General features: G+C 40.7%; 2 protein-coding genes across 2 annotated transcripts; both read left to right on the top strand.

The window, feature by feature from the left end:
• The first annotated feature begins 6,203 nt into the window (after positions 1 to 6,203).
• On the top strand, positions 6,204 to 17,580 carry cavin4a (caveolae associated protein 4a). Its single transcript, XM_034136001.1, has 2 exons — positions 6,204 to 6,803; positions 15,542 to 17,580. Exons 1-2 carry the CDS (start codon positions 6,396 to 6,398, stop codon positions 16,142 to 16,144), a joined length of 1,011 nt encoding a protein of 336 aa, XP_033991892.1. The 5' UTR covers positions 6,204 to 6,395; the 3' UTR covers positions 16,145 to 17,580.
• A 6,665-nt stretch (positions 17,581 to 24,245) lies between these two features.
• Positions 24,246 to 26,406, top strand: ift57 (intraflagellar transport 57 homolog (Chlamydomonas); the record flags this gene model as incomplete). The annotated part of the gene is given in 2 exon segments (XM_034136005.1): positions 24,246 to 24,447; positions 26,251 to 26,406. A coding segment is annotated over 1 exon segment (152 nt), but the record flags the coding sequence as incomplete, so codon positions are not given.
• Between the last annotated feature and the right edge of the window lie 94 nt (positions 26,407 to 26,500).

Genomic DNA, 26,500 nt, shown 5'->3' with positions numbered 1-26,500 from the left:
ATATCACGATTATTAAAAACGATTATCCATTTACTTTGAAAACCTCCATTTATTGAAACAAAAATGTGAACAGTATGTGTTTAACAGTTGATTACCCTGAACTTTAAGTAATAATTCAACTGAAAAACCAAAAAAAAAAAAAAAATGTAAAAATAATAATTACATTTTTTTTTTTTTTAATAAAAATAATAATCGTTTTATTTCGATTACGTTGTTTTCGTAATCGTTGCAAGCCAAAATCATAATCGAGATTAAAATACGATTAATTGCACAGCCCTAACGTTGTTCTGAAAAACACCCGAGGAACAGGTTTGATTTAAAGGGATGTTTTTGCGTCTTCGTACGAAATACCCAAATTCAGAGGATTGTAAAGGAAGTGTGTCGCCTGAGGTTTCAAAGACTGTAAATGTTCTTAAACGATGTTATGTAACTGGAGAACGTCTTGGTTGTAATCAAGGTTTTTCTTCAGCGAGACATTCCAAGCACAGAAAATCTGATCATAATAGAACAAAAAAATCACTTTACGATACATATATTACTTAAAGACCTTTTGTTATTAATTTACGTGATAAATTAAAAAGTGAAGACAGACAAATACTGTATGTAGAAAGTCAACGAGAACAGGAACTTCACATCTGATGAGTGACGATGTTTTGTTCCTTGTTTTAATCTGTATGACGTGTTGTGCGTTTTATTTCAAAGTCGATGGACGAGGGTCAGGGCCACATTGTTTTTTTAGTTCAGAGATTGAAGTCTGCTTCTGAGGAAATAAGTCAGAATTTTTTTTCTCAGAATTTTGAGACAAATGTCAACATTTTGAGGAATAAAAGTGGAAATAAAAGTAATTTCAGAATTTGGAGAAAAATAGTCTGACATTTTTTTCCTTTGATTTTTGAGAAAAAGCTGAAAATTCGAGGGAACAATTTTTTTTTTTTTTTTCGCAAAATGCTCAGATAATAATAATACAAAAATAATTTTGACTTTTTTCTAAAAATTCTTAGAAAACCTTTTTCTGACGTGTTCTCTCAATTTAGATTGTTTTCTCAGATTTTTAACTTTTTTCACAAAATTCACAAACAAAAATATTCAAACCTTTTTTTCTCCAAATGTTGTTTTATTTTTTATAAACAACATTTGGAGAAAAAAAGGTTTGAATATTTTTGTTTTGCATTATTAGCATTAGCATTAGCCCCGCGCACCAACGGAGAGAGACTAACTTATGGCAACACAAAAGAAAACATGTGAGCGGTGGAGTGATGAGGAGGTGTCGGCGTTCTGGCGATTTACTCTGAAGACGTGACCCAGCAGCTTCTACTGAAGCCACTCCCCAACTCCGGGGACTTCCGGCCGGGGACTCCGGGTGGCAGTATACGCCGTGAAGTTGTTTGCGGCCTGCCAGTAAACCCAAAGCAGAAGAAGAAGAAGTGACCAGCGGCTTCGTTTGCCTAATCCTCCCTCAGGGACTTATTCCGTTGTGAACGTGATCTACTAGGACAGTTCCAGGAACTAAAGAGTTCGGGGGGATTAAGTACTGGGAACTAAGTGCGGCAAAGTACTTGGTGTGAAAGCTGCTAATTTCTGAGAATTTCTTTTTCGAGACAAAACTATTTCAGAATTTGTTTTATCGAAGGCTTTTGAGAAAAAAGTCAAAAATCTTAGATAAAAAATCTGATTTTTTTTTTAACTTCTGGTCAGATCTAAAAAGAAAATGTCACACGTGGCCCTGATCCTCTTCTATAAAAGCCCATCCTTTTTTTTTGGGAAATGACCCACAAGTGTTCATAGTGTCACCATGCAGTGATGAAAGAGAGTAATTCAGACGCAGCATCCCTCTCCACTTCATCCAGACTCCATGTTGTTGTGAAAACACGTTTTTGAACGAAGAGTCTGAGGCTCGTCTGCTGTCAATGTTTATCTCTTTTATTTTCTGACAGGAGTTTGTGTAAGGTGTTAGTCTAAAGGTCGTAGGTCAGCCGCCCCTGAGCAACGTGTTTCTTCGTGTTGTCGAACCATCGCAGCCGTGACTTCTCTAAATGTGACTAGAATGTGTTTGACATGTTAATATTCTGCATGTAGACTTCGAGAGGCTATTTTTGGTCTCTGCCAAAATAAAAAAGGAAATGTTTTTTTAATGTACCCCCGAGTGCCGATGTGTCATTTGCTTTCCTGTCTGTCCTTGTGTGTGTGTGTGTGTGTGTGTGTGTGTGTGTGTGTGTGTGTGTGTGTGTGTGTGTGTGTGTGTGTGTGTGTGTGTGTGTGTGTGTGTGTGTGTGTGTGTGTGTGTGTGTGTGTGTGTGTGTGTGTGTGTGTGTGTGACCCGTGAGAAGAGACTCTTCAGTGCACGGACACAGAAAACACTTTTGAGTTTGTTTTCGCTCCACAGAGACACAGTGTCCTAATTCCATACTAATTAATGTTGGTGCAGAGTCTACAAAGGATCCTTCTGAGACACAAAGCACATGGAGTGTAACGTGTAAACTGCTCTAAGCCTGGCAGGAGAACAACATATCTTTTTGGGGAGAAATTGGACAGATTATGACTGTTTATTTCTCTCGATAGACATTAACGTTAAAAATGGGAAGCCTGGAACGACTAGAGCAGGGGTGTCAAACTCAATTTCATCGCGGGCCACATTCGCATAAAGGTTGCACTCAAAGGGCCGGTTCTAACTTTATAAATATATAATATATATATATATAAAATGTATTATATTACATTATTGCCTAATTGGATTATTATCGGATAGGATAATAACTTAGCAATTAACTACGTCTGAAAGCAGAAGTCCAGGGCAAATCATTGCAAGTCTCTTCAGTGTCACAAAACGAGATGCATTGTGGGACATGTAGTTTACGGGCAACCTGCTTCTGTAAAGCTGCATGAAACCGTATAATAAACGTATTATATTCTTTGCAAGCTCTTGCGGGGCCACATCAAATGAAGTCGCCGGCCGGATTTGGCCCCCGGGCCTTGAGTTTGAGACCCCTGGACTAGAGTGAACTCTGGTAACGGACTCACAACAGCACGACTCAAACAAAGGCTTTAGTTTGAAGAAAACATTATTTACACACAGCATTTCTTCTTGGTTGTAACGCTGCCATGTTGCTGTCGTGGCTCATCGCTTGTAGGATATTTAAAACTGTGCCACATTAACAGGACTCCGCTTCTTGACTCACACGTTAACAACCGTCCAAATAAACCTCTGCAGGCGCTGATTTATTTACTTCTTCCATCAAATTAACAAACAAATAAACAAAGCCTGATCAGGTCAAAGACTGTATATAACAGCTGATCATCTGGTTGATCACAATACATCCAAACTATTCTCAGAATATTTAATTGAATACAAATTCATAAATCGAAAGAATATTTTAAGACCTAAATTAATTGGAACATTTTAATTTATAGTCAACACAAAAAATGGCTGTAACATTCCAGCCCCTAATTACCTCGAATAAAGCAATTACAGCGACTCCTAAATAGAACCAATATTCAAAACGGATATAATCTTTTTCTACTTAACATAAACATGTCAGAGTTCATAGATGAAATTCATCTTGAGTTCATATAAAAACATTTCTTTTTCTAACTATAGTCGAGTTCCAAGGAATTACCAGGAAGAAAATGTGAAGCTGAAAATTAGATATTGGGTTTACTTCACCCTAAAAACACATTTCCTATTCCTATGCATTTTGCTAAATATCTACCCTCGCTAATTGCCGCTTTGGGACTCAGTGGCGAGCACAGATGAGGTTGAATGTGTCCTCCAGCCATGTATTTATCACCTGCGCTCCCCCCACCTGTCGGGGGTCCTTCATTGAAGCTCCTGTCTAATTAAAAACTGCTCATTTGTTCAGAATCCAGAAGCGGAGCAGAGGTCACCGAGCCTCCATGTGAAAATACACCACAGTGTGTGTGGTACATTTCCAGAGATGGTAGAAGTACACACATCCTTTAATCAAGTAGAAGTACAGATACTTGTGTTTAAAAATACTCTGGTGAAAGTAGAAGTACTGACTAAACTTCTTTACTCAAGTAAAAGTAAAGAGGGCTTTGAAATGTACTTCAGTAAAAAGTACCCATAACTAGCAGCTGTTTTAAAGAGTACCTGACCTCCCTTTATATTAATAGAACAATAATGTCATTGTTAGCTAATGAATGTTTCCATGCTGAACAACGGCAACATGACAACGTTTTCATTGGTCCCTCTTCTTTAGAGAAGACCAGGAAATGATGGATACACGGATCGTGTTCAAATCAATAGGCACGCAATGACTCTAAATAATAATGATCACGCCACCAAACACACATTCAAACTAAAGGAACCAGCCTGTTTGGAAAATGTGAGAAGTAGAAAGTACAGGTATTTGGGTTCAACATGTAAGAAGTAGAAAGTACAGGTATTTGGGTTCAACATGTAAGAAGTAGAAAGTACAGGTATTTGGGTTCAACATGTAAGAAGTAGAAAGTACAGGTATTTGTGTTCAACATGTATGAAGTAGAAAGTACAGGTATTTGTGTTCAACATGTAAGAAGTAGAAAGTACAGGTATTTGTGTTCAACATGTAAGAAGTAGAAAGTACAGGTATTTGTGTTCAACATGTATGAAGTAGAAAGTACAGGTATTTGTGTTCAACATGTATGAAGTAGAAAGTACAGGTATTTGTGTTCAACATGTAAGAAGTAGAAAGTACAGGTATTTGGGTTCAACATGTAAGAAGTAGAAAGTACAGGTATTTGTGTTCAACATGTAAGAAGTAGAAAGTACAGGTATTTGAGTTCAACATGTAAGAAGTGAAAGTAAAAAGTCGTCAGAAAAATAAGTAGTGGAGTAAAGTACTGATACCAGAAACATGTACTTAAGTACAGTAACAAACTATTTGTACTCCCAATACTCCCCACCTCTGTACATTTCTACAAGGGGCAGGGACTCAGGCATGCTATACTGGAGTAAATATAGCGTTATAGAGTGTGGGGGGGTGGGGGGGGGGGGGGGGGTATTCAGGGACAGGAGCAGCTGTTGGCTTCAGTCGTCCAAACTACCACAATGTACAAAAACCCATCATGGTTCAACTTTCTCTGCAAAGAACTGGACAGATAACCAAGACTTTCCTAAACTACATGTCAGATCTAGTTGGTCCACTGAGAAACTGATAAAGATAAGATAAGATACGATAAGATACGATAAGATACGATAAGATAAGATAAGATAAGATAAGAGGTACTTTATTGATCCCAAGTTGGGAAGTGTTTGTGTTGCAGCAGCATACAAAGACATGGCATTGTACAATACAATTAAAAGACTAGAAATAAATGTCAACATCTCAATAGGATTAAAATAGCAAAAATACACATCCTGTAACAGTTCTGAGATATAGCAGAAAGGTATACATTAGACAGTTATTAATGGCACATATATATATATTGCACATATTGCACATAATTGGTATTAAGACTAATTAGAAAACAAACCAAGCAGACCTCGTTAAAGGGTTGTGGCGCTAACCCTTCAGCCTCCTATCAGGTTGTTAAAGAAATATCTTTTTGCTTTAAATATATGACAAAGTACGTTCATGACTTTCTCCAACTGTGAGCTAAAGACCAATGATTATTCCTCCACTGAATCCATCTTATTAACGTGTATGTGTTAACTGTAGCAGTTCAGAGCAGCGAGTGTTAAATCGGCGTCACTTTGACACTCCTCTCGTCTCTATAAAGAGCTTCAGATCTCAGTCCCTGCCAACGTCCGGACTCTGCTGCCCGGGGGGGAAAGTAAAAAGGGCAGCGCTGCAATGCTTTAATCCCCCGAAACGCATTCCAGCTCTGTGTCATCACACCAGACAACTGTGGCCGCTTTGCATGCGTCCCTGCAGGGCTGCAGAATATCTGCTAAGCTGCTGTTGATGAACACAGTCAGCTGCTAGCATGAACATGTGTGCAAAAATAACGCAAAATTATGAATCAGTGCACGTGGCTTTAACAAAGCGGCGCAGGACGCTAGGCGGGGGGTTTCCAATCATGCATTGCGTCTTCCCAAAATGTCCAACGTGTCGCCTTACAGAGAGATTTTTTATTTTTAGCCCTGGGTGGTTCGTGTGAGGTTCTCCTTTGGACCCTGAGGCCTTTTTTAAAAGAGGTAGGTGGAGTTTAGCCTCTCTCCTGTCCCCAGACCTGAGTTTGGGTCACTGTGGTCGGGTGTTTCCACTCTCCGGTCTCCTGTTGGTAACTCCTGGTTCCTTGCCCTACGCCAAACCACACTTTTAAGTATTAAGCAAATTTCGAAGAGGCCGATCCTTCATTATCATCGAAGCATTCCCCAAGCCAAACCACACATCTGCAACAAGTTGTGAAGTCATTTGAAGAGGCAAATCCTTCATTATCATCGAAACGCTGCAATGGATCAGCATAAGTATCGCACAGCGGGAGTCCAGGAGAAGTTGGAGATCCTCGGGGTGGAAGATGCCGACGGGAACCCAATCAGCGCCTTGACCATCTTGTCGCTTCTGGAACGCGTTGCCGGCATCATCGACAACGTCCAGTCCTGCCAGCAGCGCATGGAGGAGCGTCAGATGGACCTGGAGAGCAACATCAAGAGCATCCAGGGAGACGTGATGAAGCTGGCCAAGGACCACACGGACACCAGCTGCACGGTGGAGAAACTGCTGCAGAAGGCCCGAAAAGTCAGCGCCAACGTCAAGGAAGTCCGCATGCGCGTCGAGAAGCAAAACGTCCACGTGAAGAAGGTGGAAACCACGCAGGACGAGCTGCTCACACGCAACAAGTTCAGGGTCGTCATCTATCAGGTAAGCAGAGTCAAGTAAAACATGTCAGGATATGTTTGTGTGTTGTCGTTTTTGGACCAGAAGGTATAACTGAAACTGGAGGTACCAAGTTCTCCAGTTCTTTCAACAACTTCATGCATTGTCCTTCTGATGCAAAACAGATAATTCAATCAATTGACATGTCAGTCACACTAAGTCATTTAATAAGTGAAAAGGCATTTATGGGTTTATTTCAGTAAGTAGAGGACGAGAAGAGGGGCGGATTCATGTGGTAAAAGATGTCAAGATATACGTTTGTGTGTCGTGGTCGTGAAGATGGAACAGAAGTTATAACTGAGACTGAAGGTACCACGTTGTTCTTTTGATGCAAAAACAATAATGTAATCAATTGATATGTCACACAGTACGTTATGTAATAAGTAAAGACGACCTTTTTGGGTTTATTTCAGTAAGTTTAACACCCTGGACTGCGAAAGCAATTTATAGAAAAGCATCCTCGTTATTTAAAGAGCACACACTCTTATCCAAAGTGCGAAACGACTTTAAAGGAGTCCTATTCTTCCAAAGTCATTCAATAAGTAATAATGCATTTGTGGGTTTAAGCATTTCAAATGTAAGGATTTCCCGCTGTTATAAATTGGCTTTGTCCAACTTTTGTACAATTTTTCTATTCCCCACAATGACACGAATTGACGTAATTACCCATCGTATAAGACAGAAAAACCCAAAGCAGACATCAACACTTGTTAAGTAACTACAGTCCAATAAGAAAACCACACGATACAAAAATAAGAATGAAACCAAAGAATGAATTTGAAGTGATTTTTCTTCTTGAATGAAATCACAAAATGTACCAAAACAAATAAAATTCTGATTCTACATTTTCCAACGTAAGCAACGAATATTCACAAATTATCTGTGAGACACAGGACTTATTTTTTATCCAGTCTATTGACAAGAAAAATATATTAGTTTTGAAGTTTAAACATGTGTAATGTTATTGCAATGTGATTTAAAATAGTGTCTTTGAGCTGTAGTTGCCAAATTATACTACATTTTTAATGAAGCCCCTAATAATATGGTTTCATGGCTTCTTTTTGTTGCTAATATAACTATAAATTATTAAATATACAACAATCACCATTAATGTCGTTTTTTGTAAGAGTTTAACAGTCAAAAAGTCATCAGGACTTTGTGTATGTCGCCTGGCAACAATACCATTCTGATTCAAATTATGCTGAGTTCTGATTGGTGAACGGAATCATGTGTCATCATCATTTTCAAATTAAGCCCCACCCACTTCAAATCAGTGACACAAAGGCTGTTTCACAATCAAATCAGTTGGCCATTTTGTAGTGCTGTATGAATGTAGACTATAGTTATAATTATTATACATATTCCATATAGTGGTTAAAAATGCAATAGCGTACAGACATTATGTCCCATCATGCATTGCGGTTAATGGAACACAGTTGGATAAGAGAAGAAAGTTGCGTGATTCATGGAAAACGTAGGAATTAAGGAGCTAAAATATGAGCCGAGCAACGCATCACAACACAAACAATAGTAAATAAATAATTAAGTTGTGAAAATACGCTTTATTTATGTAGTACGTTTACTTACTCAAAATAAAAGCTCAACCTCAACATATACCCCAAACTCATTAAAAAAGCTTATGTTAATATAATTATCCCAAAATGCAGTCCGTATTTATATCTAAATGTTGTTCATTTAGCGTGATCCAATTGTGCAATGTTGTAATAAGACCAAAGGACCCAAGTAGTATCGGATAGTCTTTCATTTTGCCAATGAGCTAACTGTATAGTCCTCTTAATAAAATACAAAAATGATTGTTTTAACGTTGTGTGTTATATTAGGAAACCGTAAGAACAGTAATAAGCTGATTGAGAGCATTTTAGGGCCTTTAACAAAGAGAAAATACATTTAAAAAACACCTTAAAAACTTGTATCAGTGGTTTCTGTGGGGCAGCTCCTCTCTGGGTTATCAAATCCACGTTTTCTTTTATGAGGAACTGGAGCAGAATTAAGTTGAGAATACAAATCAGAGTAGGTTCATCTCCTCGAGGCGGGACAAATGTGGGCCAAGCAGCGAGATCTAAACTGAAATAAACTCTGACTCAATGCATTCAGCGGCAGAGGGGCGATGTGAGGAAGTTTAACAACCTCGACTCCAAAAACAATTTATAGAAAAGCATCCTCGTTATTTAAAGAGCACACACTCTTATCCAATGAGCGAACAGCTTTAAAGAGTCCCCTATGTTCAGGTGTATATCAGTATGTAGTGTCTCTACTTTAAAGAGTCCTCTCCTGCTGATGTTCAGGTGTATATCAGTATGTAGTGTCTCTACTTTAAAGAGTCCTCTCCTGCTGATGTTCAGGTGTATATCAGTATGTAGTGTCTCTACTTTAAAGAGTCCTCTCCTGCTGATGTTCAGGTGTATATCAGTATGTAGTGTCTCTACTTTAAAGAGTCCTCTCCTGCTGATGTTCAGGTGTATATCAGTATGTAGTGTCTCTACTTTAAAGAGTCCTCTCCTGCTGATGTTCAGGTGTATATCAGTATGTAGTGTCTCTACTTTAAAGAGTCCTCTGCTGCTGATGTTCAGGTGTATATCAGTATGTAGTGTCTCTACTTAAAGAGTCCTCTCCTGCTGATGTTCAGGGTGTATATCAGTATGTAGTGTCTCTACTTTAAAGAGTCCTCTCCTGCTGATGTTCAGGTGTATATCAGTATGTAGTGTCTCTACTTTAAAGAGTCCTCTCCTGCTGATGTTCAGGTGTATATCAGTATGTAGTGTCTCTACATTAAAGAGTCCTCTCCTGCTGATGTTCAGGTGTATATCAGTATGTAGTGTCTCTACTTTAAAGAGTCCTCTCCTGCTGATGTTCAGGTGTATATCAGTATGTAGTGTCTCTACTTTAAAGAGTCCTCTCCTGCTGATGTTCAGGTGTATATCAGTATGTAGTGTCTCTACTTTAAAGAGTCCTCTCCTGCTGATGTTCAGGTGTATATCAGTATGTAGTGTCTCTACTTTAAAGAGTCCTCTCCTGCTGATGTTCAGGTGTATATCAGTATGTAGTGTCTCTACTTTAAAGAGTCCTCTCCCGCTGATGTTCAGGTGTATATCAGTATGTAGTGTCTCTACTTTAAAGAGTCCTCTCCTGCTGATGTTCAGGTGTATATCAGTATGTAGTGTCTCTACTTTAAAGAGTCCTCTCCTGCTGATGTTCAGGTGTATATCAGTATGTAGTGTCTCTACTTTAAAGAGTCCTCTCCTGCTGATGTTCAGGTGTATATCAGTATGTAGTGTCTCTACTTTAAAGAGTCCTCTCCTGCTGATGTTCAGGTGTATATCAGTATGTAGTGTCTCCATGCTTTAATGTTCAAAAAGCTCTTTATCTCTCTCATACTGCCTGTGCTGCAGCACCTCTTTTCACCCTCTGTCTGAAACCAGAGCCAAGTCTGCTCTGATTGGTTAGCTGGCCGGCTCTGTTGTGATTAGTCAACCGCTCTTAGAGATGTCCCGCCCCTTAGTCTATCATGTCGCTCTAGCCAATACTAGCGCGAGTGTTCAATAGTGATGTCACTATGTTTCGAAAGTAAACAAAGGGAGGGAACACAGGGATTTCATCCTTTGCAGGCAAAAAAAAGGACAAATTATCCTATTAATTGTATTTAATTCAGTAGTCAGGGAGACGCATCCTCGTTAATGTTAAACTTCAGAAGAGTAACCGGGTCACTATGTGCCTCCAACAGCTGCTGAGGATCCCTCACACAGGAAGCTATTCTGGGAGCAGAGACACGAAATATACTGCTGTCAAACCAGTCTAACATGTAGATTAGCACTTGGGGGAAGAGAGAGGTGCAGGAATGAGTCTTAAATCAGGAAATGAGTCAGCAGTTTATCACTTCCTGTTCCCTTGTCTGGAAGTCAATGGTTTTCTGATTCTGTTTTGGTTGTTATCCTGAAATAAGGTCTGTGGTTAACACAAGCTGAAGAGATTTAAATTAAAATACGTCAGTAAATACCCCACTGGTGAATTAGTGGTTGCTAACAAGAGTCTAAATTAGAAGATTAAACGTCATCACGCCCAACATTAGCCACCTTTAGCTTAGCGGTGGTGACGTGAAGTCATGTGACCGTGCTGTAGTTCCTTTATAACCCAATATTAGCCGCCTTTAGCTTAGCGGTGGTGACGTGAAGTCATGTGACCGTGCTGTAGTTCCTCTATAGCCCAACATTAGCCACCTTTAGCTTAGCAGTGGTGACGTGAAGTCATGTGACCGTGCTGTAGTTCCTTTATAGCCCAACATTAGCCGCCTTTAGCTTAGCAGTGGTGACGTGAAGTCATGTGACCGTGCTGTAGTTCCTTTATAGCCCAACATTAGCAGCCTTTAGCTTAGCGGTGGTGACGTGAAGTCATGTGACCGTGCTGTAGTTCCTTTATAGCCCAACATTAGCAGCCTTTAGCTTAGCGGTGGTGACGTGAAGTCATGTGACCGTGCTGTAGTTCCTTTATAGCCCAACATTAGCCACCTTTAGCTTAGCGGTGGTGACGTGAAGTCATGTGACCGTGCTGTAGTTCCTTTACGGCCCCTACACACGGCGGCGTGCGTTGACGCTTGCCGGCGGGCATGTCTGAAGCTAGACCAATAACCAATCACCTGAATCTCCCGCCCCGGACACACAAGCAGCGGTTTGATTGGCTAGAGCTTGTACTGGCATATGATTCGATTGGCTGACGCTTCCGTCGAAGCTTCAAAAGTAGAACATTGCTCTACGCTTTGCTCCCACAATGCAGTTTGGCGAAGCATGACGTCACCCCATTCAAAGTGAATGGGCAGAAGCGTTGAAACGTCAACGCACGCCGCCGTGTGTAGGGGCCGTTATAGCCCAACGTTAGCTTTTTACTTCTGTCCAATGGAGAAATTCCATTGGCTTTTAGTGGACGGAACAAGGGAGATGCTGCCTTCAGGGTCTACTGAAGAAATATGACATCCCTGCACCACTTTACATACAGAGAGGGGTGGGAAGTATATCAGAAAGTGATAGAGCCATGCAGTTTAAGTAGGTTGTATTGTGCAGAAATGTGCAAATAACTTGATAGGCCTATAGTTTAAATAGATATAGTTTTGTGCATCAGTTACTCTTTGTATTCCTGCACTCCAGGTTTAGCTCGGCTTCTCTCCGTCCTGCAGTGACGTGTTGAGTTTCCTGGTGACTGATGTCGGTTATTCTGAGGCGTCCGTTCCTCTCCTAATATAGAGCTTCAGCTGCTCATTTAACCAGGAAGCAGCAGGCTGACGCTGGCGGCTGAATAATGAAGGCTGTGGCCATAATGAGAAAAAGATAAATGTCTGCTGTTTTCCACCCTGGGCGCTAGTTGTTGTTCTCAACGATGGACATCAGGGGACGGGGTGTCATTTTATAACAACATAATGACTTTTAGTTTGAGATATTTCTGTTGGGTGCAATGACAATGCATGAGCCGTGCAGTTTAAAGTTCCCACAGGCCCTGAACACAACTCAAACCAGAGGTCAGCAGCTAATAGAGAGCATTTCAGAACTTAATTTTACTGGACAATCAATACTTTTATAATTTCAACTTTACTGGTAATACTTTCACCTAAGTATACCATTTTGTATGGAGGACTTATACTTGTAGTGGAGTATTTTCACAGTATATTATAAGTGCTTTCTCTGCGGTAAACAATCAGAATACTTCTTCCAACAATAGGTTAAAATATCCTCACTGCTAAACTTCCAAGACGTTTACAAAATGTAGCTTACAATTTTACACAGGTTAAACATTTGTGTGTGTGTGTGTGTGTGTGTGTGTGTGTGTGTGTGTGTGTGTGTGTGTGTGTGTGTGTGTGTGTGTGTGTGTGTGAACATAACGAATGTGTTAGTGTTTGTTAAATCAACCTGTCTTTCTGCTCTCCTCGTCTTCCTCCACCATGTGAGGTTATTAATAAACGTCCTGACCCACATCCCTGCCGGTGTAATTATCCTGTCAGTCACAGTGTGTGGTCGAAGACCCCTCCCTGATTAATGACTGCGATCCTTGCAGGTGATCGCAGTTTAATTATGATTAATTGGTTTCACATCCAAAGTCACCTGTAGCATCTCCCTAGTTACCTCCAATAAAAAACAATGGGATTTCTCCATGTGATTTTGTATTATTGCAGAAATGAATCTGTGTCAAACAAACGTTTATGATACTGACACGATTAGTTCAGCAGGATAATCTCCACATATTAACACCACTTTATGATTTCTGAAGTAATAAGCTAAAGGCGACTAATGTTGGGCTATAAAATAACTACAGCTCGGTCACATGACTTCATGTCACCACCGCTAAGATATAGGCGGCAAATGTTGGGCTATAAAGGAACTACAGCACGGTCACATTCCATTACATTTGACTTGTTAGACGCTTTTATCCAAAGCGACTTACATACTCAATACTGTGGTCAATCCCCACAGGAGCAATTTGGGGTGAAGTGTCTTGCCCAGGGACACAACGACATGCTGACTGCAGTGGGGTTTGAACCTGTGAACCCCTTATCCCAACACCAAGGCTCTATCCACTGCGCCACACGCTTCCCATGTTGGGCTATAAAAGAACTACAGCTGGGTCACATGACTTCACGTCACCACCGCTAAGATAAAGGCGGCTAATGTTGGGCTATAAAGGAACTACAGCACGGTCACATGACTTCACGTCACCACCGCTAAGCTAAAGGCGGCTAATGTTGGGCTATAAAGGAACTACAGCACGGTCACATGACTTCACGTCACCACCGCTAAGCTAAAGGTGGCTAATGTTGGGCTATAAAGGAACTACAGCACGGTCACATGACTTCACGTCACCACCGCTAAGCTAAAGGTGGCTAATGTTGGGCTATAAAGGAACTACAGCACGGTCACATGACTTCACGTCACCACCGCTAAGCTAAAGGTGGCTAATGTTGGGCTATAAAGGAACTACAGCACGGTCACATGACTTCACGTCACCACCGCTAAGCTAAAGGTGGCTAATGTTGGGCTATAAAGGAACTACAGCACGGTCACATGACTTCACGTCACCACCGCTAAGCTAAAGGTGGCTAATGTTGGGCTATAAAGGAACTACAGCACGGTCACATGACTTCACGTCACCACCGCTAAGCTAAAGGTGGCTAATGTTAGGCTGTAAAGGAACTACAGCACGGTCACATGACTTCACGTCACCACCGCTAAGGTAAAGGCGGCTAATGTTGGGCTATAAAGGAACTACAGCACGGTCACATGACTTCACGTCACCACCGCTAAGCTAAAGGCGGCTAATGTTGGGCTATAAAGGAACTACAGCACAGTCACATGACTTCACGTCACCGCCGCTAAGCTAAAGGCGGCTAGGCTATTGGAGGAACTGCTATACAGGAACATTATTTTGACAATCCCAACAACGCATTAAAAACCCATTAACTTCTAGAGAATAGAGAGCAGTAAGTGCAAAAACGCTGACTCATTTCCAGGTTTTGGGACTCATTCCTCCAGCTTTGTTTAGTTGTTGAGATAGAGATCAACATCCCCCCACACTGCCAGAACCAGTCGTCGGCCATCTTGAGTTCTTGTCTGGACAAGTCTCAGTTACCCGTCCTCTGTAAAAATAGAATAAAACTTGATCTCATGTTTTCAGAGGCTGCAGGACTCTCTCTGAGGAATATCATGTTCTCTATCTGGACCTGCAGCAATTTAGCAAGTAATCCATAAGAGACAGATGAGAAGACGGGTATTGATTTCATCTCCGTGTGCAGGGATAGGGTCCTTGTAAAATTAAATGTCGGCATGAGCAGTGTGACATTTTATTAACACATCAGTGCTATTACCTCTTTTGAGAGCCAATGCAAGAAAATTAAGATATTCAGAGGTAACTATGCCAAGATTCAAAATCCTGAAGGACTCAACTTTAAAGTGCTTTTTAAAATCCTCTTTTTCCCTGTTTCCGTGTGTGGAAAAATGTTTAGGACATGTTTAGCCTAGCAGATAAAATATGTTATTCCTTCATGGGATGCAATTAAAGGCTATTGGCTGAAAGTGTTAGGGACATGTGAAATGTATCCATCAGGGAAAATACTCAAAATGACCAGAAAGAGTCTCTGTAGAGACATGAAAAGACTACAGGGAGATAATGTAAACGTGTTAACTACAAATACTTATACAAATAAGTTAGTTGCAAGTACATTCACACACAACTACAACCAGAGTCAAAACAACCACAAAGAGACTTAAAAAGTACTTTAAACGTATGCAAAGACCAATGGATGACGTCATGGAGACTACATCCACCTCTTTTTACAGTCTTTGTGCAAAACTCATAAAAAAACAATACCACCACAAAGCAACTATGACAATTACTATTCAACATTGCCCAGGTTGACCTACGAGAGATAGGGAGTTGCGTACCTGGGTCTGATATGATTTGTTTAGTTTTATCACCATGTACTGTCTTGGTGCAAAAGTAGGATAGAAAATTCAACATATGCGTAAAGCAGCTCTTACCATTGCTTTGCAACATTGCCCAGGCTAACTTTTATACAAGCAGATATAATGTCATTCATGGGAAAATTACCAGAGTAAAAAAAGAAAAATAGGTCAGATTTCTGAGAATAAAGTCAGACATTTTCAGAAATGGCGTTTCTGTACATTCATTTTGTCCTGACTGTATTCCGTTTACTTTCTTCTCCGCAGGGCGAGACTGAGATCCCATCAGTGGCCGTCACAAAGTCTCCCAAAGGAACCGGCTTGGACGGAGTGGAGGTCGAACCCGACATCTACGACGTCCCCGCCGACCTCTCCTCGGACGAAGAGTACCTGAGCGTTGAAGAGGCCGACCCCTCCAGAGCTACCCGCATGAAACAATCCATGGTGAAGAGCACCGAGACCCTGAAGGCCGCTTTCTCCAAGGAGAACATGAGCAAAACCAGAGGAAACCTGGGCACCAAGTTCCACAACCTGGGGGAGAAGGTGATGCCTCATGAGCGCCGGGACAAGATGCATCAGGCCGGCGAACGCCTGAAACACTCCGGAGAGCGTCTGAAGGACAACATCGCCAAGAAAGCGCCGAACAGAGAGACCTTTCGCATCAAACTGAAGAAGGAGAGGGCGGTGGCTGAAGGGCAGGAAGGCGCCGAAGCTGAAACCGAAGGCGAAACAGAAGCAGAGGCCGAAGCTAAAGTCCCAGAGGAGGAGAAACCAGTTGCCTATACTGAAGTTGCGATGGAAACCAAGAGAGAAGGGCCGGTGGAAGAAGCAGGCGCCACCCGGATACCAGAGGACGAATACACGAAGTAAGATCGAACAGGAAAAGGAGGCGGGCAAATCGGGGGAACCTCGAAACGTTGAGGATTTAGAGAGAAGGTCTGCGATTGGTCGACATCAACGATGATGGACACTCTTATCTGCAAGAATGTATTAAAGACGGAAGAAAACTCTTGAAGTGGGCTTTTCGGGACTCATCCGAACGCGAACTGATTATTTATTAAAGTGTCAGGGTGTGGAATTATATGATTCAAACAGCGTGACATGAATGTAAGAATCTTTATTTCAAAGGATGAAAATCAGGTTTCAAGTTTGTTTGGTTAATTTGTGGAGTCTAGATTTGTGGGATTATAACCAGTGATTAGCACTGGACGCCTGGAAGGTAAAGAAATGGTTGATTGAGGACGATGAATGTTGATCTGGAGTTTGTGTACTGATCTTTTATCTGGATGTACATATAATGTTGTACATACTGCCAAACATTTGGGAGGTGAAATTCGGTCGCTGCGGGCCTCAGCTGGTCTCTGAGACGCCCGTTGAGGAGATAAAATAACGGATAATGGATTTAAACGTCAGACTGGTTTCTGTATGCAAAATAGTGGGAGGTTTAGAGGCGCTTGAAAGCAGCATCAGCGATCGCTTGGATAGACGCTAAAGCTGCACATGGGAAAGGTTTGGGACTTCATTACCCAGAGTTCATTGCACCCGGGATAAACCGAGTGAAATGTTCAGGGGCAGGAAGTTGGGTAAATTATGGCTACCGAGTTCAAATTAAATTACAGTGTAGTCACCTTAATAATAGTTATTATTATAATTGTGTTTATTGGGAGCGTCAGATCTGTCCCAACATTTTTAAAGAAATATACGAAATGCAATGGTAATTTCGTTAACATAAGATAACGTTTTCTCCATTAAAAGACAGCACCAAAGTACGGTGGCCCTGAGGATCCAAAGTACATTTTAAAATGACAATAAAATATTTCATAAAACACAACTTCGTACATGTTGTGTTTTGACCTTCAGGGCCACCGTATCAACGTCATTAAACGACGAGCCGATTTCAACCTGCGATATTGTTGATGAAAAAGAAACTCAAAAAGAACCTCGAATCTGTCTTTTGATGTGTTTTTAAATATCGTATACAAGTTTCCTCTGAGAAATGACTGCACCAAATGGAAATATTCAACATGACATTTTACACCATTCATTTAGGGGACGCTTTTATCCAAAGCTTATTTCAAAAAGTGAAATTAACCACATCTGTTGCAATACATTATAAACACATTTCCCCAAAGTGTTTTGGATCTCCTTTGGAAGTCAAATACAACTTTGAGGCTTTGATTTAAAGTGGACCTATCATGCTATATTTGAATAATATAGTGTAGGACCATACCTATATAAGGCATATTTATACTTTTTTTTTTCAAAATACCAAACAGATCATGCATTTTAGCCATGCCTCATTTCGCTCAATTTGACCATTTTTAGATCTGTTTTAGCAAGGGCTGATTCAGTGAGAACAGCACCATCTACAGGCCTGGCATATGTACTACAGCGTCTCCAGCGCTTTCGAGCGGCAATGGCCGTGGCTGTCTCCTCCTGATTGGTGGAGTTGGCCCAATAGCCGTAGCGCCACCGTCCTGACGTCAGGACAGTGTTCAAATCTGGATCAGTTTTTATCAGATCCGTTGCAGCCCCTTTTTTAGAGATTTGGGTATGGAGGAAAATAGAGAGGGTTGTGTTTTCTGACACTTGGTGAGTTCCCTGGAACACCGGGGACACATACTCATGTAGAAAAGACGTACACAAGTGCATTTTGCATGATAGGTCCCCTTTAAGCTAAAAACCACATATTTTTCCAGTTGTATTGAGCAGCAGCAACAGCGGATAAAACAAATAAAACTTAGCATGAACTTAATAGTAACACAGTCCCTTATAAAGATCGTGGACATCAGACTGTAATTACTCTTGTGAAAGTGGATGTAGTGGCTTTAACGCTTTTTGCTGATTTTCGACGTATGAATGTTGTATTTTGTCCAGCTTTGCTGCTTGATATATATTTTATTTTGAAGTTTAGTTGGCATGCTGGCTGTTTTCTCCTGGAGTGATTATTAGAGGAGACATTTTCTGTAGAAGCTTATCTCACGTAGTGCTGTTGATATATATTAGTACAGTGTCTTATTCTGAAAAACGCACTTCCTGTATAGCTTTCATTTCACGACTTGCTGTATTTATGTTCCTGTGAGTGAAACTGTACTGGTGGAACATTTAATGAAGTAGATTAATAGTATTTGGGTTTAAACAAGGTTTCATCTGTTGCATTTGTTTCTCTTTTTTCATTTTTAATTACAGCTCAGTTTCCATTTTGTGTTTTGTTGTCATTTTTCCAATCATCTCGATCCAGTTTGAGTGCTTTACAACGAGAATCAGCTGATTGAGAGCTGTGTTGTTGTTTTGGCCTGTACGCTATACTGTATAAGCAACATCTGACATTAATCATTTTGTTTTTGTATAAATAAAGACTCATGAAACCTCCTTCAACTGGTATTCAGATATTTTGATTCACTAAAAGCAGTAACACTCAATGATTACCTTTTTACAGGTAAGAGTCATGCATTCTTCTCTTAGAAACGTCTTCAAAATATACTAAAACTATAATGGCCTTTTTAAGAATATACTTGTGTGTACAGTAGTGTAAACTAAACTATGCTCACCCACTTGAGCTTTTTTTAAATGACTGCTTAATTGGTAAAGCCATTTTGAATATAGGGCAGTGCATCAGACCCTGCAGCAGTATTACTATTATTAATATAATTCTAACTAATGTTTTCATTTCTATCCCCTTTCTTTGCACAGATGTGTAGATGGTACTTGAGTAAAAGCAGAAGTACTCAGATCTTGTACTTGAGTAAAAGTAGAAGTACTCAGATCTTGTACTTGAGTAAAAGTAGAAGTACTCAGATCTTGTACTTGAGTAAAAGTAGAAGTACTCAGATCTTGTACTTGAGTAAAAGTAGAAGTACTCAGATATTATACTTGAGTAAAAGTAGAAGTACTCAGATATTGTACTTGAGTAAAAGTAGAAGTACTCAGATCTTGTACTTGAGTAAAAGTAGAAGTACTCAGATCTTGTACTTGAGTAAAAGTAGAAGTACTCAGATCTTGTACTTGAGTAAAAGTAGAAGTACTCAGATCTTGTACTTGAGTAAAAGTAGAAGTACCAGAGTGTAGGAATACTCTGTTTCAGTAAAAGTCCTGCATTCAAAATGTTCCTCAAGTAAAAGTAGAAAAGTATTCTCATCAAAATATAATGAAAGTAGCGACAGTGAAAGTAGTGATTGTGCAGATTGGTCCATTTCAGAATAATATATATGATATGTTTTATAATGATTGATGCATTCAAGTTTTAAAATAACAGTCCAGTACTCGAGTAAATGTACTTAGTTACTTTACACCACAGTTGACTCGATGTCGCCTGGAGGAAATCTCTCTGCAGAGTTTTAATGAAATGCCAATCATCCCGCTTCGCTCTCGGGGGATTTACACTTCGACTCTCCTCCTCTTTGACCGGAAAGATCTCAGCAGCAGTTTGTCAAACGTGACATTTATTGGCCACTAAAACTAAAACACCGTGGCCCCTATTATTCTCACAGAGAGCAATAAAACCAACCAGCTGCATGAAAGCCTGTGAAGACGAGGGCGGATAAAAACACACCCTGTGTCCGACTGTCAGATTTAAACTCTAATTATCTGCAGTCTGAGAACAGGAGAGACTCGCTGCTGAAACAGAGCTTCATTCTGAAAGGGAAACTATGGGAGGCCATTAATGAGATGGGAAATACTGCAGGTGGTTGATACGATCCTGGAAGAAGGATGAAGGGAAGAAGGGAAGGTGAGATGTAGGGATGTAGGGATGAAGGGATGTAGGGAACGATTAATGAGGGAAGGGTTGAATGGAGTTAGGTATAGAATTTATGGATTGATTGATTGATTGAAAAGTTATTAACAGCAATTGTATATTGGGTTACAGTACAGTACAGCTCAAAACATACAATTGTTAAGGGGATGCAGACCAGAGAAAGACTTTCGTCTTGTTTACATCAGGGTCCCCCATTTCCAATTCATCATATCATTTAAGACATATAAGACATATTTGACATACAGATGGCTTATTTACAATTTACATTTTAGATTTCGTTCTAATACATCATAACCGGACATTTAAGACATACCAAGTCTACAGATATACAGTTAGTAACAGAGTCTAAAATGCGAGTATATACATAGATGGGGGGGGGGAAGCTGTCCATTGTACGATAGGTTGAGATTTGTATAAGGGAGTAGAGGGATATAAAGATGGAGGGAGCACAGGGTGTAGGAAGGGAGGGAGGAATGAAAGAAAGGGAGGTATGAAGGGATGAATGGAGGGAGGGATGGGGGATAAAGGAAGGGTTGAAGAGATGTAGGTAGGAAAGGATAAAGGGATAAGAAGGTGGAAGACGGGATGGATGAAAGGTCACAGGGATGAAGGGATGAAGGGATGAAGGGATGAAGGGATGAAGACCTGTATTTTGAAAGGTGTTGACTCACTGGGAAACACGACACCGCCGAGAACTGGAGCTACATTTGACTGTGATTATTATCCAAAATTGTATTCAAGTGCCCGAAACAATGAGTGTGTTGAGAGAAAATGTATTAGCAAAAGCATTTCACAGTTCCAGCTTCTCAAAATGTAGACATGCTGCTTTCCCTATTCTGCAACGACTGCATGCATGGCTTCTATGTGTATATTAGTATTGTCACGGTGTAGTATCAGTAAAGGATCTGCATGCATGGCTTCTATGTGTATATTAGTATTGTCACGGTGTAGTATCAGTAAAGGATCTGCATGCACGGCTTCTATGTGTATATTAGTATTGTCACGGTGTAGTATCAGTAAAGGATCTGCATGCATGGCTTCTATGTGTATATTAGTATTGTCACGGTGTAGTATCAGTAAAGGATCTGCATGCTTCCTCCTGTGACTCTGAGCCGTGCTAACTGTGTTGCTCTGCAGCCTTCTCTCCTCCTGCATAGCTGCACTGACGCCAGGAACCATCATTTTGATTTATTTCTCAACGAGAGAGAGATGGAGACGCCTCTCCGGAGTGATTGCATCGGGCTCCATCTGTTCGAGATGCATTAGCCGAGCACAACTCAGCTCTTCAGGCAAACTGTGGAAGAGAAACGGCCTCCAGTGAGGGAAGGGAAGGAGGATCCACGACTCAATCCAGATACTTTCATCTGAACATATCTTCTTCTTCAACAGTTGAACAGCCAACAATTACAATACTCAAGTAAAAACGACTGTTTAAAATGTATAAGTACAGTATAGTCATTTTTCGACTTTGATTTACAAACATATTGTTTATCAATGTCTGCTTTCTTCTGGCTTTCTTCTCACTAAATAAAAGTGATACATGGTTGATCAATGAACGTCTATAGATGCAGAATTTCCCAATAATAGCATAATAATAATAATAGCCCTCTTTGTAACATCGTTGATGAGTTTTTATTTTGATCGTTTTGACAGCAAAGCAACCATTGGACGACTTTTATTTTGAAGACACTTTTTCTTCTTCTGTGCCAGAAACACTTCAAATTCAAAGCATTCAATTTATTTATTTATGGTCATATATACATTGTACTTCAGTCAGACAACTCACATGTTTCTTAATATGTTTATTAGAAGCAGCATATAGTTTGAGTTTGGCGTCTAGGCTCGGGCCTCATCTCTCCACAGATGTACATAGAACATTGAGTGATGATTAGATAACTACCCCCCGAGCCTACAGGTGGAAGCTGGGGTGGTGGGGGGGGGGCAGGCGAGCAGCAGCAACATGAAACACAGCAGCAGGAACATGAACGTAGCAGTAGCAAGTGAACACAGCAGCAGCAGCATAGCGAGGCGGAGGCAGGCAGACCTGGCAGCTTAAATAGAGCGGCATGTTTAGGAGAATGTGATTGGTTGGTTGTAAGAGGGACGAGGTGCGTCACGTGTTAATGTATCATTGGTGCTCGAGTTGACTGCCTGAACTAACTCGCAGGCTTCGCCCCATATATGGCAGTGGAAATCTGAAGTCCCAGGCTCCTCCAACAATGCAACATAAATATATATATGACATTAAACAATAAAACACAGTTTAAAAAACATAAAAAAATAGTGCAACAAGAAACAGAGAATAATTAAAGGGGACCTATCATGCAAAATGCACTTTTGTACGTCTTGTATACATGAATATGTGTCCCCGGTGTTCCAGGGAACTCACCAAGTGTCAGAAAACACAACCCTCTCTATTTTCCTCCATACCCAAATCTCTAAAAAAGGGGCTGCAACGGATCTGATAAAAACTGATCCAGATTTGAACACTGTCCTGACGTCAGGACGGTGGCGCTACGGCTATTGGGCCAACTCCACCAATCAGGAGGAGACAGCCACGGCCATTGCCGTTCGAAAGCGCTGGAGACGCTGTAGTACATATGCCAGGCCTGTAGGTGGTGCTGTTCTCACTGAATCAGCCCTTGCTAAAACAGAGCTAGAAAATGTCAAATTGAGCAAAATGAGGCATGGCTAAAATGCATGATCTGTTTGGTATTTTGAAAAATAAAAAGTATAAATATGCCTTATATAGGTATGGTCCTACACTATATTATTCAAATATAGCATGATAGGTCCACTTTAAATAGTGCAAGATTATCCTGCAAGACCAGTGCAGGAAATGCAGGAGCAGTATATCCTTGTATAAAAGACTTGATGCGCTGCAGATGTTTTCCGCAGAGCCTGAGGTTGACTTCTCAGATCTTTCCTTTGAGCGTTCACACTCTCACAGATTTACATTTACATCTCGTCACACAGAGCCAGAAGGAATTAGCTGCTCTGGAATCAGGATTCTTTTGTATTTTTTTACACGATTTGTCACCGTATAAAGTTCCTCTTACAATCCAGGAAATGCCTTCTTTAAAAACAATAATCTGCGTAAAGCCAAGACTGTGTCCTCTTTGTCCACTGTGACAGCTACAACACCACCGAAGAAGAAGAGCCATCAACCCACAAAGGAAGAAGTGAACGAGTGTTTTAAAAACAGGCAGCATCTTCGCAGCGCCAGAACAATCAACCCTGTGAAATGACATGTATTATTTATTCTCACTGTCTGCAGCTGTCAGCAACAACAAAACACTGAGAGGGATTTTCCACATTGTTATTCATTACATTGATGCAAATATTTTTACTTTAGTCCCACATCCACGTACTTCATAATACTGTGAACTTTTTCATATCCCCCTTGTCAATATTTTTGCACAAATCCCACACCTCTTGAACTTAATTGTTTCTAGATGTTTTTTATATCTCATCATGTGTTTATTGTTCTGCATCAAATCACACATTCCTTGTATGCGCGGATCTACTTTGCTCATACAAAGAATGCACCAGAGGCCTGTATTTTCGCTTAGCGAGCTAACTTCAGGGAAAACTCTGGGTTTCCGGTCCTAAGGCGCTGGTTCTCTTCTTACCGGGCTAGATCTCCATGGTAACTTGTGCTGAGCGGCTAACCTGGGCCGGAGCAGGTTAGGTTCCAGGATAAGGTTTGAGTATTGAGTATGTAAGTCGCTTTGGATAAAAGCGTCTAACAAGTAACATGTAATGTGTGTGTGTGTGTGTGTGTGGTGTGTGTGTGTGTGTGTCTGTGTGTGTGTGTGTGTGTGTGTCATGTGTAATGTGTGTGTGTGTGTGTATGTGTAATGTGTGTGTGTGTGTGTGTGTGTGTGTGTGTGGTGTGTGTGTGTTGGTGTGTGTGTGTGTGTGTGTGTGTGTGTGGTGTGTGTGTGTGTGGTGTGTGTGTGTGTGTGTGTGTGTGTGTGTATGTGTTTGTTTGTATCTATACAGTATTAATTTAATCAGAATCAGAATATAAATAATGCACAGTATTTCATTTTTAGCAAGTGTCTGCTCTCTTCTGACCTTTGACACTAAATCAAAAGTGATAATTGTTAAATGAACGCTCTTTGAATAATATTGTTGATGAGCTTTTATTTTGAAAGCCGTGACAGCAATGCAACCACTGAGAGACTCTTATTCTGAAGGCCTACCGGAAGCTGTTGACGCTGAAATATCTTCATCACATCAGAAAACGTAGTGGTGTTTAGAAGATTGAAAATGATGATTTAAAACAGATTTGTTAAGTTTCTATGACCTGTGGATATGATTTAATTTGATAACGAAGCTGACTGTGATAAACGACATGCCGGAAACTAAGCATTTAACATGTTTATCGGTTGCCTGACAACGGAGAGAAAAGGTAACAAACCGGCTAACAGCTAACAGCTAACCCATGCTAATCAGCTAAAGGAGGCTAAAGACACATTTGTTGTTGTGTTGATTCAACAGTTAGTGGCAGCTGCTAACAGAGGAGCAAAGTAACGAAGTACATTTACTCAAGTACTGTATTTAAGTACAATTTTGAGGTACTTGTACTTCTACTCCACTACAGTTCAGAGGTAAACGGTGTACTTTTCCTCCACTACATGTATTTAATACCTTTAGTTACTTCACAGATGTGGATGAATGATGTGAAATCTAATCAAGTGTTAAATCAGACTTAGTTCCACCTGGAGTAAATCCACAAGCTACCCTGCAGTATACAAAGTCATTCAAACTAGCTGCACCTTTACCAGCTTTGAGAAACACTTTCATGATCAATCATTATAAAACATATCATATATTATTCTGAATGGACCAATCTGCACAAATGACTACTTTTACTGTCGCTACTTTCACTATATTTTGATGATAATACTTTTCTACTTTTACTTGAGGAACATTTTGAATGAAGGACTTTTACTGAAACAGAGTATTCCTACACTCTGGTACTTCTACTTTACTCAAGTACAAGATCTGAGTACTTCTACTTTTACTCAAGTACAAGATCTGAGTACTTCTACTTTTACTCAAGTACAAGACCTGAGTACTTCCACTTTTAGTCAAGTACAAGACCTGAGTACTTCTACTTTAACTAAAGTACCTGATCTGGGTACTTCTACTTGAACTAAAGTACCTGACCTGAGTACTTCTACTTTAACTAAAGTACCTGATCTGGGTACTTCTACTTTAACTCAAGTACAAGATCTGAGTACTTCTACTTTTACTCAAGTACACAATCTGAGTCCTCTACTTTTACTCAAGTACCTGACCTGAGTACTTTTACTTGAACTAAAGTACCTGACCTGAGTACTTCTACTTGAACTAAAGTACCTGATCTGAGTACTTCTACTTGAACTAAAGTACCTGATCTGAGTACTTCTACTTGAACTCAAGTACCTGACCTGAGTACTTGTACTTTACTCAAGTAGCCTGAATCTGAGTACTTCGACGTGAACTCAAGTACCTCTGACACTAGTACTTGTACTTAAACTCAAGTACCTGACCTGAGTACTTCTAACTCAAGTACCTGACCTGAGGACTTCCTACTCAAGTCACCTGACCTGAGTACCCAATCCTAGCTCAAGTACCCTGACCTGAGTACTTCTACTCAAGTGAACCTGACCTGAGTACTTCTACGTGCAAGTACCTGACCTGAGTACCCGTCTACTCAAGTACCTGACCTGTAGTACTTCTACTCAAGTACCTGACCTGAGTACTTCTACTCAAGTACCTGACTGAGTACTTCTACTACAAGTACCTGACCTGAGTACTTCTACTTTTACTCAAGTACCTGGGGCACCTGAGTACTTCTACTCCAAGTACCTGACCTGAGACTTCTACTCAGTACCTGACCTGATGTACTTCCTACTCAAGTACCTGACCTGAGTACTTCCTACTCAAGTACCTGAACCTGAGTACGTCTAACTCAAGTAACCTGAACTGAGTACTTCTACTCAAGTACCTGACCTGAGTACTTCTACTCAAGTACCTGACCTGAGTACTTCTACTCAAGTACCTGACCTGAGTACTTCTACTCAAGTACCTGACCTGAGTACTTCTACTCAAGTACCTGACCTGAGTACCTCTACTCAAGTACCTGACCTGAGTACTTCTACTCAAGTACCTGACCTGAGTACTTGTACTCAAGTACCTGACCTGAGTACTTGTCCCTCCTCTGAAGGAAGATGGCGGATGAAGGCAGGCGAGGCGAGGAAGATGGCGGCCCCGGAGCGGCTCACCAGGTCTTCGTGGTGATGGAGTCTCTGCTGGAGAAGTTAAAGGTGTTGAACTATGAGGAGGAGGTCCTGGCCAAACACAACATGAAGAATCTGTCCAGGTGAGAAGCTACTGCTCACGTTTCACTTCCTGCTGCTTCCTTCTTCCTGAATGTTTACTTGTGTAATAATGAAGCCCTTTATCTGACAGTGTTT

The sequence above is a fragment of the Trematomus bernacchii genome, unplaced genomic scaffold (genome assembly GCF_902827165.1).
Source record: "Trematomus bernacchii unplaced genomic scaffold, fTreBer1.1, whole genome shotgun sequence".
Classification (NCBI taxonomy): domain Eukaryota; kingdom Metazoa; phylum Chordata; class Actinopteri; order Perciformes; family Nototheniidae; genus Trematomus; species Trematomus bernacchii.
The sequence above is the reverse complement of the archived record's forward strand: the minus strand, read 5'-3'. Positions and strand labels throughout refer to the sequence as shown.